We start from the raw sequence: 12,019 nt of genomic DNA on the forward strand, positions 1-12,019 counted from the left end.
AAGATGGAGCAGGACATGGCAATAAATAAGTGTCAATTTATACGAATAATAATGGCAGATGTCAAATTTGCTTTGACATTTCGGTTTTGGAAAATAAGATCTTGTCAGATTTACATCCGGTCACTGTGTGTTGCGTAATGAGGTTTTTGGATTTGTGTGTAGTTGTTGAAGGGACACTCTGGCTGTGTCCAACATTCAGAAATGCTTAAATTAGACTTCATTCTGGTCAATTGAAGACAGCTTGAAATGAAAATGGAAGTTTTGTGGGTTTTAATCTGGGTCTGTTGGCTTTAAGGCCATCTATATAAGACTGTAAACCTAAGTTGACTTTTAAAAACTTTTAGCAGATTTGTTTGTTCAATTAAATCCCGTTATGCTGTCCATTATAAAACAATGGTTATTGTGTTCTATTTGTTCTCTCTCTCTCTCTCTCTCTCTCTCTCTCTCTCTCTCTCTCTCTCTCTCTCTCTCTCTCTCTCTCTCTCTCTCTCTCTCTCTCTATATATATATATATATATATATATATATATATATATATATATATATATATATATATATATATATTGTTTTTGAAAGACGTCTCACCAAGGCAGCATTTATTTGACCGAAAATAAAAATAGTAATATTGTAAAATATTGATCTATTTTAATATATCTTAAAAATTTATTTATTCCTGTGAAGGTAAAGCTGAACTTTTTCATTTCTCCAGTCTTCAGTGTCACATGATCCTTCAGAAATCATTCTAATATGCTGATTTGATGCTTAAGAAACATTTCTTATTATTATCAATACTGAAAACAGTTTAAAAAGTCAATACATTTTTCAGATTTTTTGATGAATGGAAAGTTCAAAAGAACAGCATTTATTTGAAATAGAAATATTTAAACATTTTAAAATGTCACATCAATTTAATGCATTAAAGTATTATTATTATTTTGTTTTTTAAATAGTCTATCTGGGTTTTGCATGCAAACCTGTACACAGTATACATACTGCAAATGTAATATGGTTAGTATCTAATACTGTTATTAAAATGTATGGCGTGTCGTATGTCTCCTGCAGAGGGCAGTCATCACACTTGTGTCTCCAGATGTCCTGTATCTCTTCAGAGTGCAAGCTGTATGTCAGAGAGACCAGCGCAGTGACTTCAGCCAAACACTTTTATTCAAAGGTTTGTCTGTTTTTAAGTGGCTTTCTGTTCTTAAAAAATTTAAAATGATAATTTACTGCTGCTAAGCAAACCTTAAACTTTGACTCCCCATTTTCTTCCACCCCAGATAGGGGATTTCATCTTTATTTTTTATTTTATTTTAATTCCTATTATAACTGTTATACTATATATATTTTTATTTTATTCACTTATGAATATTTTAACTTCATTTCTGTGTAAAGCACTTTGAATTGCCACTGTGTATGAAATGTGCTATACAAATAAACTTGCCTTGCCTTCCCTTGCCTTAAAGTCCACATGAAACCATGCAATAGTCTTTTCTTCTCTATTGTGACATATATCCGAGTCAAACAGCTTCTCAAACAAGAGAACATTTTAGGGCAGAACTTGACTTTGTCCAGTGCATCGAGAATTGGTTAGACGGTTGTGGTTTTCTAATGGTGGATCTCATGTGAGTGACAGGTTGTCCATTTGGATTTCATGGCGACTCTAACATTGATTGTCTTACTCATTCTTCAAGCAAACACCACAAGGATATTCGAGGGGACAAGGCTTGTGAAAACCGGAATGGTGGGTAGCTGGCTTAATTGTTTCTAAATCTGTTTATTTGCTTGTTTACACACGTTGTAATTTTTCTTTTCCTCTTCCATCCCGGTTGTAGCCTACGGTTTCCCCCGCCTCTTCGGCAGACATGGCCCCTATAAGCTCCGGCTCCTCTACCTGGACGTCCGCCGGCCTCCCCTTTTCATTTGTCTCCATGGCAACGGGAATGGGGCCCCCATCCAGTGGAGGACAGGCCACTGTAGCATCTGTGGTGACCAGCACTCTGTTGGCAGGACTGGGTTTCAGTGGCAGTGTGATTTCTTCCCTCCCAGGATCCTTTTGGCCAACCCACTCTACAAACTCAGGCCCCACGCCCACTCAGCATCCAGCCACTCCCAGTGCTGAAAGCACCCCGTCTGAGAGCAACGTCCTCATCTCTGAGGACAGCACTGAAACTAATAACAAACAGGAAGAAGACAGTGAAAGAGAGGAGAAGGAGGAAGAGAAGGAAGAGGAGGAGGAAGAGGAACAGGAAGAAGAGGAGAAGAAAAAAAAGGGGAAAGATATTACAGTCAAGGACAAAAAGCAGGCCAAGACGGTGCCTCAAAAACCAACTGCCCCCATCCCAACTTCAAAACACAGGGAGCGGGAAGGAGAGAGGGCGGATGCTAACACTGAGAACTCTACATTGGCCCCTATGATAGTGGAAGAGCAGGTAACCCGTTCCACAGAGAGGCCTTCGGGCGAGGATTCATCAAAACCAACGTGGCTGGAGGATAATGACACTGTAGACATGCAACTTCCCTCAGGCTCGACAGAAACCACCAAACTCACCAATGAGGAGAAGGCGCACTGGCCATACTACATTCACACTGGTAGGTGAGCTGCAGACTTACAGTCTAAAGCTCTGTGCAAAAGATAAAACAGCAGTAAAGTACAAAAAGTGGTCAAAAAGACCTTTAAAATCAATAAGTAGTAATGCCAAATCAAACTAAAATTGATATTACCTTAAAAGGATACTTCACAGCTGGAAAGATGAATGTGTATTTAAATTGGGTCATTTATGTTGTAGAAATGTGAAATTATTTTAGAAGTTGGTGCCTTCTAGACTGAGAAAAGCCAGAAAATGTATTTTTGGCTCATGTGGATGAAACACACAACTCCCAGAATGCACTTGCTTCGCTGCCCTACAAGCCACTCCCAAGCCACGCCTACCGGTTACATCACTTGCCCCCACCGTCATTTTCATTTTTATAGTAATAAAATATTTTAGTTCAGTTAGAGAACAGACACTTCAATTAAAAACTGAACGTGTCTGACTAATACAGCACGAGCCGAACGAGAGTCGCAGCAGGAGTCAGAGTTTTTATTCATCACGAGAGCGAAGAGCTGACAGACAAGATGACCGCGGAAGATTTGCTTTCAAAGCGAAATGCAAAAGCGCCTATTTAAGTGAGTTTGTCATTTTACCATTTTGTTGGTGTGATTTTCATTCAGAATAATAGGCTAATGAACCCACAATTCAAGCAACCCGCCCCCGAATTGGCGCTAATTCTAAACCGAAACTAAAATGAATGCCGCACGGGCATTCATTCGCGGCCGCACAGTCATTCACGGTGCGTGTCTAGTCTAGCGCAATTTCAGTTCATGCCTATGGAAGCCTAACTTTCATAGGAATTCATTGAAAACACTCGCGTTGCTCTGACCGCTACGTTATGAACGCCACGAGTGGCCGTGTGCATTTTACATTCTGTGAGAGATCCCACCCCCTATGGGCGGGTTGAAAACATGCGGAACTAGCTCATACTACTGGCTGTAGTCTCAAGGCTGTGGCCAAAAAAGCCTCCGATGACGGTAAATGACAGAAATCTCTCGTCTCAGGGGGACATGAGGGAGGGACGCACAATCATTTGAATATACTACCGGGTTTCTACTGATACAAAGCTTAATGCTAATCGGTGAAGTAACCCTTTAAATATATTATTAAGTGTATATTATGAACATGTATAAATATATATAACGAGTAAAATATTTATAAATATAAAAATGTAAAATATGTATTACCTGTATGATATATTATTTTGTGTATCTGTATAATATGTATGTATTATTATATATACAAAATAAATATAATACAATGTAAAAGATGCATAAATATATCTAAATATTACAATTTGTATTAAAATATTTTAAAAACAGTTCCGTTGTATTAAAAAAAATAGTATTCAGTAAACACACATTAAACTGATCAAAAGTAACAATAAAGACTTTCAAGTTGCTACAAAAAATTCAAAAATCTTTATTTGGAAAGGAACCCTGAAAAAATGCATACATTATGCAGCACAACTGTTTCCAACATTAATAATCATAATGAATCTTTCTTGAGCTCCAAATTAGCATTTTAGAATGATTTCTGAAGGATCATGTTACACTGAAGACTGGAGAAATGATGCTGAAAATTCAGCTTTGCATCTTAGAAATAATTTCAAAATATATTAAAATAGAACATTTATTTTAAATTGTAATAATGTTTCACAATATTACTGTATTTAGTGTATTGGATGCTTTGTGAGCATAAGAGCAAAAAACTATTGAACGCTGGTGAATGTAAATCTAATTATAAAATGCATTAAAATATATTGACATATTTATAAAAACAATAAAAAGTTATAAATAAAGACTGTATATAGTTTATTGTAATATGTTAGATATGCCAGTGGATGATATACTTTGCAAAGGAAAATTATATGTTGTTGAATATGCATGAATTACATTTTTCAAGCATTTATACCAGAATAGACTCTTTTCATCTATTATTTAAGGGTTTTAAAAAACTCTGCCTTACGTATTTGTTACCTTGCTCTCGTCCCCTTTGACCACCATGCAGAGAGGAACAGCATCTCCACTGTCACTCGCGACCCGGTGTCCTCATCCAGCCGGATGGACTGGATCATCCCCCTGATGGTGGTCTCTGCCCTCACTCTGCTCTGTCTGATCATGCTGTTGGCTGTCCTGGTCTACTGGAGGTAAGATTCTATGAACAACCACGGTTTATGAGGCGGGGGTGAATTACCTATTGGTCTTAGATCATCTTGTGCCTGAAAAGATCAGTTCTCTTCATATACGCTCCTTATCTTGTAACAACTTCTACATTCGTCTATCTAATTTTGTGGAGCTTTCTCCTGAACGAATGCATCACCTTATTAATATTCATGACAACATGTTTTATGTAGAGTAGATTTGTCTGGTCATGGTTGTGCCTGGTTTGTAAACAGTGTAAGGTCACTGTGCCCCCTGAATCCACACCTCATCTCCCTCTTTCTACTCCATCTACTGGCCTTTATAAACCTGGCTCAGCTCCCTGGAGAGTCCGTGCCCCATCTGCCCGCCCTCTCCTGGACCGGTCTCAGCCCCATGGTAACCGAATTAAAATCCTCCTATGGAGCTTCCTGCCAAATACCACCATCCTCCTGTTCAGTCTTGTGTCTGTATGTGAGCTAAGAGGTTGCGGGCCCCCTAGGGACCATGAGTCTTGTGCTGAGGGACCCAGCTGGGCTCCAATCTGTGAAGCTGACTGGTTTGAGCATATCATTTAAAATGTGAGCAAAACAACAGTAACATTACATTAAAATATACATATTAAAACATTTTTATATCATGAAAATGTCATTTTTTTATGTTTTTGTTATATTACAGTACTGCTTGCATGTTATTTTAGTAATGTTGATATACTATTATAGTATTTATTAATATTTTATTTTCGTTTTCATTTTGATTTTAGTTTTTAATATTTCTGTTTAGCTGTAATTTGTTTTATTTAAGTTTTAGTTTGTCATTTTAGTACTTCAACCAATTTCAGGCAACATTTCTAATTTTATTTTTCAATATTTCAATAATTTTTCCTATTTTATTTCAGCTTTATTTCAATCGTTTTAGTACTTCGATTTAATCCTATTTATTTCAGTTATTTTTTAGTTTTAGTAAAAAAAAAAGTTTTGGTAGTTTTAGTACTTCAAATAAATCGTATTTATATTATCTAGTGTAATCTATTTATTTCGTTTATTTGCTAAGGCAAAATTTCTCATTTTTGTTAACATTTTTAAAGTTCTTCTACTATTCATATTTTATTGTCATTCAGCTTTTATTTCATTTAGCAAAAACTTTTAATGGTTTTAGTTTAATGGGTTTACTATGACATCACTGGCCTTATCAATTTTTACCTGCAAGTTACTGTACCAGTTACAAAGCAATTACATCAGCCAAATAATCAGGACAAGGTTGAGAGGGAAAGATAATAGCAATTGATTTGATCATTTGATGTGTTTATAAGAGATTGATCAGTGACAGTTAAAGTGAATGAAAGATTGAGTTTGCACAATAATCTGTTAGCAAGAGGGAGGAAGAAAGACAAGTGACGAGACTCAACTGCTCCCCCGAGAATGTGGCGGCAAACGTCTTTGTCAAGACATCTTTGTCACATTTCAAGAACGTCAAGAACAAAGCTACCAAGTGAACAAAAGCCGTTCAAAAGATATTCCGTTCTCGTTTGTGGAGTTCGTGCAAGTTTAGCAGAAAGTGTGATACTATTTGCTTAAAATGAAGTTATGATGTTGCCAAGGCAATAGGCTAATGAGAGGTTTATGTAGGCAGGGTTCCATCTGGATGGCTCAGAGGCTTTCAGTCTGCTCAAACTCACAGATGCCCATTAAAGACCAAAGATGCTGCACTCATCTCCACGGTACATTTCTACACGTACGCATGAGATCGCCTATGAGTTAGAGCAATTCCAGACTTGACACAGAAACGCAGATGGGGAATGATAAGAGGTTATATTTATCTTTTTATCATTTGCCTATTTTGCATTCTCAAGGATTAGACCGCAGGGTCCAAAACTTCACTAAAGGACCCTTCTACACCATTAGTCTAACGTCTCTAAACACACAAGAGCTTGCCCATCATAAAAAAGGTCATTAGTGTGAGGTTCCTGTCCCCCCAGTCATCGTCTCTCCTAAATCCCCCTAGCCCCCCTCCCTCATTGGAGCTCAATGAGCATTCAGCCCCTCTTTTCTTTCTTTTTATCTCACCTCTCAAGGATGACTAGCATCTGCTCATTGCTCTGCATAAAGTACAGGTAGGGGCATGCTTATACAAATGCTTTACTGGGATTTACATGAAGCAAGTCTTCTATAAGGGGGTGGGAGGGGGTCTTTGTGCACTGAAAATGAGAAAATATTTTTAAAAATCTGTCTTTTTCCAAGGCAGCAAGTGCATGTGCAGAGTTTTGCTGGATATTTGGTATCATAGCTTTGGTCTTCATGTATAGTCCTAGAATGAGAACTAGACGTTTGTGTGTGTAGTGGCTAATGCGTTTTAATTATGGAAATGTGTCGGTCTAGCTGATTCATTCATCTCATATTTAGTCCATATTGTGGTTCTCTGATTCAGCAGATAACCATAACCACTTGGACAATCAACAGAAGTGTTTATCGGCTACACTTTTTCTGTTTTCAATAAATTAAATAAATGTACGTTAATGTCATTATGTGAAAATAATTACTAAGTAATCTTTTTAAGTTATGTAAAATATCTTTGTGTGAGAATATTTGGATTAAGTTGTATTATGACATATATTTTCAGTATATTTAGGCAGAATGCTCTTTTTTTAGTTATGGACTGATACCAGAGTTGTGACTAAAATTGCATTGAACTGAAACACAGGTCAAAAACACCCTTTGCAAACAAGATTGTACTGCTTGTAAATTAATATTAAGTGGACATATAACAGTAATTCTCAGCAAGCAGGAGGTTTCCTCAAAATTAAGAAGCTGTTTAAAATCATCCTGGTAACCTGCATTTTACTTACCGGGACCGTTTCTGTTCATAGGAGATTCTTCCAGACTGCACATTTCTATATTGATGACAGGAACTCCCCCAGAGTGATCCGCGATGAAAGTTTTCCCATCATATCTGCGGCGGGTGAGTCACTAAACAGAGTACTTTTCATAATGCAAGTACTTTTATTTTATGCCATTCATACGAGTTAATCATTATCCAGCAAAAAAGCGGCTCCAGAATTTATTTAGACAGAATACAGAGTTCATTAGTTTTGATTTCATCACATACGCTTTGAGGAGAACGTAATCCCAGAATGGGAGTTGGTTGTCTATTTAGGGAGCAAAGCAGCTCACTGGGTTTTGAAACGGCTATATTCTGAAATAGATCAATAAGATGTAACCAAACATAGCAGCAGAGGGAAATGACGCGCTTTATAAATATAGCTGACCAGCTGATAAATTGTTATTATTACAGGATGTTGTTTAATATGCATTATTTTAACTATTTCCCCGCCATTGACGGACATTTTCCGTGTTTTCACTGTTATACGATAGGCAGGCGCTATGACACATTTTCTGAAACAGCACAGAATCTCTTGATCATGTGATGTGAAGAAGATGCAGAAACAAGCGATAGCATTTGTAAGCAGATTCATATGTAAAATAACGTGATCATCAACATTAAACAGCATATAGGCTAAATCAAAACTGCCTAATGTTACTGAATGAAATGTCGACCCAGGATGAGTTATAGGATTGTTCAAGCATTAGGGGTGTTGATGGACTCGATCTACTCCATCTATGTTTTGATCATCGTTCTGAATCAGATCCGGACGAAGTCTTTGGAAAAAAATGATTTTCTCAGCTTTTATCTAACTATCAACATTGATAATAATATGTCTTTTGAACACAAAATCAGCATATTAGAATTATTTCGAGTAGTAATGATGTAATGATGCTGAAAATTCATTTTTGCAATCACAGGAATAAATTATGTTTTAAAATATATTCAAAATCAAATAGAAAACAGTTATTTTAAATTACAAAAATATTTCACTATTAATATTACTATTCTTACTGTGTTTTTGATCAAATGAATGCAGCCTTGGTTGGCATAAGAGACTTCTTTCAAAAACATGACCCCGAACCTTGAACAGAAGTGTACTTTCTTCCATGGAACACAAAAGGATGTTTTGCTAGATATTCACAATGCTCTTTACCATACAATGAAAGAGGACGGGGACTTTCAAGCACACATGATAGAGGAAAAATATCTCTTTTATGTTTCGTTGCCAAATTGAAGTCATTGATTTGTAAATACTTGAGAATGAGTAAATAATTAACACAATTATCATTTTGTCTGCACTAGCCAAGTCAGTCACCTTTATTTATATAGAGCTTTATACAGGGTTGTTTGTAGGCATAGGCAAACTAGGCGGTTGCCTAGGGTCCCATCAGTGGTTGCCAATAAGCACATTTCTGGCTCTAGATGTTTGTGTGTAAAGGGTTTCACGGTGTCACGTGCTGGAGAAAGCAGGCGAAGGCGAGGATCTAAATGCAAGGTTTTTAATAAAACAACACATTGAACAAAATAACTCCAGGAATAAAGAAACAATGGAACAAAGACCACTAGGACACACAAACTAGAAGCATGCGGAGTCTCTAGAAACATGTACAACAACCCACAAACACCAGTAAGACACAAGCACTATATAAATACAAAGGGAAGACTAGCTTAACAAGATAACAAGAGGGAGTGGCTAAATTGGAAAAACCTGGGAGAACTAATCAACATGAAAAACTACAAAGAACTACAAAACATGACACAAGACAGGAAATAACAAAAGTCCTCACAAGACAGGGAAACACAGACTGGGATCATGACACATGGCCACCCTAAAATGTTATTGCCGACCCCACTAGTTCTCCCACACTATTGGATCAGAGAACTGTCAATCTGACTATTCCTATATGCAATTGGATCAGAGTACAGTCAAAAGAGTTGACAACACCATTAGATAAAAGAGTTTGGTCAATGCTTTAAACATACAATAAAGCTAAATTCAAACTAAAAGCCAATTAAAAAAAACAGGTACAGGAAAAAGTGCACAAATCTGTTAGGGCAGAATTTGTGGCAGTCGAGTAATCACGCTGTGAAAGGGGCAGATAGCATTGGTGTATGTTAGAGGCAATGAAAGGCTGAAGTGAGTGTGCAGTTATATTTTGACTCTATAAAGCTTTCTTCTCTTGCACCTCAAAAAGGTTTTTGCGCCAATGCATTGTTTAAAGAATGAGTCTGTTTTGTAATTGTCCCGTATAAAACTTTAACGGTATAATAAAATGTGCCAATTCACAACATTAATACATCCTGTATTAAATCACTTTGTCGAATTTAACGCATCTTAACGGATGATGTTGAATGCTGAATCGATACTTTCAGTTCTAAATGTGCTTAATGCAAGCAGTGTCGTAGACACAGAGGGCATAGCATCACGTTATTTAAAAGGGAACAAAAACTGCACTGAATCAGTATTTATTCTTATTACTTTCATGTGAAATGTAATAATAACACATAATAATTATGTAGTTATGTCTGAGAACAATTTCTTAGCAACTAGGGATTGAACATATATATATATATATATATATATATATATATATATATATATATATATATATATATATATATATATATATATATATATATACAGTATATATAGGCCTAGGGTTATACAGGTATCTGGCTACACAGTGGTATTACTGGTATTAATTTTAATCCTTATTAACAAATATATACAAATATAATGTGGAATGTATGTATGTATTTGTTAATTAATACCAGTAATACCAATGTTGCTTTTTAAAATTTGACTGGGGGCACCAATAAAGAATTTCGACTAGACTAGGGTGTCAGAATGGCTAGAAACGGCCCTGGCTTTATACAATACAGATATTTTCAAAGCAGCTTTACAGTGATAGACAGAAAAATAATGATTCAACAGTTCAAACAGAATCCAATTCTGCTGTAAAGCAGCTCTAAAAAGACAATAGTAAACAGTCATTCAGTTGAAATGAGTTCAGTGTCGATTCAAAGAGATTAAAAACACTATTGCTTTTAATGTTTAGAATTCCTATCTTGCAGTTTTCTCTGATGTTAGTGGATGCATATTTTATGTTCTGTGTGTTACTGTTTCACAGTAAGCGAATGGAAAGTCTGATTGCTCAATTTGGGTAGTGCATGATTTTCTAAAATTGCATGAGCTGCTCTCAGTATTGCCACTCTTTTCTCTCTTGCTCGCTCTTGGTTTCTTTCCTCGTGACGCAGTCCAGCTCTTGACTGACAGGTCTATATAACTGTAAGCCAAAAGAAGTAAAACGTAGCCATTAATGTTTATGAGAACTCCGTTTGAGGTGATAGTTTAATGTCTCTGCCGTAATAGAGAACTCATCAACAATCCCTGTTAAATTGAAGTCTGTGTGTGTATGTCTCAGTGATTTAATAAGACGGAATCTCTTCTGTTAATGGTAGACACTGAATACAGAGTGGGGGGTTGAATTGATGTGTGTTTGATCATCCTTCACAATGGTGAAGCAGTAAATGCTCCAGGGGATTCTGGTCTTTTTTAAATACGGTCCCAGCTGTGTGCTTCCCTGGGCAGTAATGAACCGTACCTTTATATGGCCATTCTACGTGACAGCAGACCATCAGTCCAGACCCTTTTCTTTGATAGATAACTGATGAGCTTTATATGACACAGATGTGACCAAATATCATCACTCAGGAAGTGAGGCCACAAAAGTAGGGCGTATGGATTTTGGTTCAAAGTCTTTTGTCATTTGGAACAAGGATTTCTATTCATTTATTTATTTAAACTTTTATTTTCCATAGGGGTTTGTTCCTTAAAAGTAACACATTTAGATATTTTATGAAATGACAAATGTTCATGAAAAGGTCTTGAATGAATAATTAACTAATTAATGGAAATAACAGCATGCATTATTATATGCAGTCACTAAACAATGTATGTGTTGTAAAATGTATGTCAGTTCCATTCATCCATATTTAGGTATATTTTTTCCATGTTCCATGTAATCCATGTGTTTTATTAAATATTTTGTGAAATATGGTTTTTCAGTGTATTTATTGAAAATAGACACTACTGTTCAAAAGTTTGGGGTCAGTAAGATTTTTCTCAGCAAGGATACATTAAATTGATCACAAATGAGAGTAAAGTCATTTATAATGTTACAAAAGATTTCTATTACAAATAAATGCTGTTCTTTAGAACTTTCTATTTATCAAAGAATCCTGAAAAAAAAAAATCCACAAAAATGTATCAGTACTAGAGGTCGACCGATATATCGTGCCCATATTTGTCATTTTGTAATATATCGGCATACGATATCCGTGTTTAGTAGCGCCGATATAAAGTGAGGCACGTCCGCGGGCAGCCCTGTGTTATTGGTGCGG

The 12,019-nt window shown here is 36.3% G+C and overlaps 1 protein-coding gene across 1 annotated transcript in view; it reads left to right on the top strand.

The window, feature by feature from the left end:
* ca16b (carbonic anhydrase XVI b) overlaps window positions 1-12,019 on the top strand; it is a 146,250-nt gene that overhangs the window by 117,862 nt on the left and 16,369 nt on the right. Inside the window, exons 10-14 of the mRNA XM_079841173.1 lie at window positions 1,063-1,171; window positions 1,692-1,741; window positions 1,833-2,589; window positions 4,602-4,740; window positions 7,599-7,690. Coding sequence (XP_079697299.1) covers window positions 1,063-1,171; window positions 1,692-1,741; window positions 1,833-2,589; window positions 4,602-4,740; window positions 7,599-7,690 — 1,147 coding nt within the window. The remainder of the gene's footprint in view (window positions 1-1,062; window positions 1,172-1,691; window positions 1,742-1,832; window positions 2,590-4,601; window positions 4,741-7,598; window positions 7,691-12,019) is intronic.

Source organism: Gobio gobio (assembly GCF_949357685.1).
Source record: "Gobio gobio genome assembly, chromosome: 17".
Taxonomy (NCBI): domain Eukaryota; kingdom Metazoa; phylum Chordata; class Actinopteri; order Cypriniformes; family Gobionidae; genus Gobio; species Gobio gobio.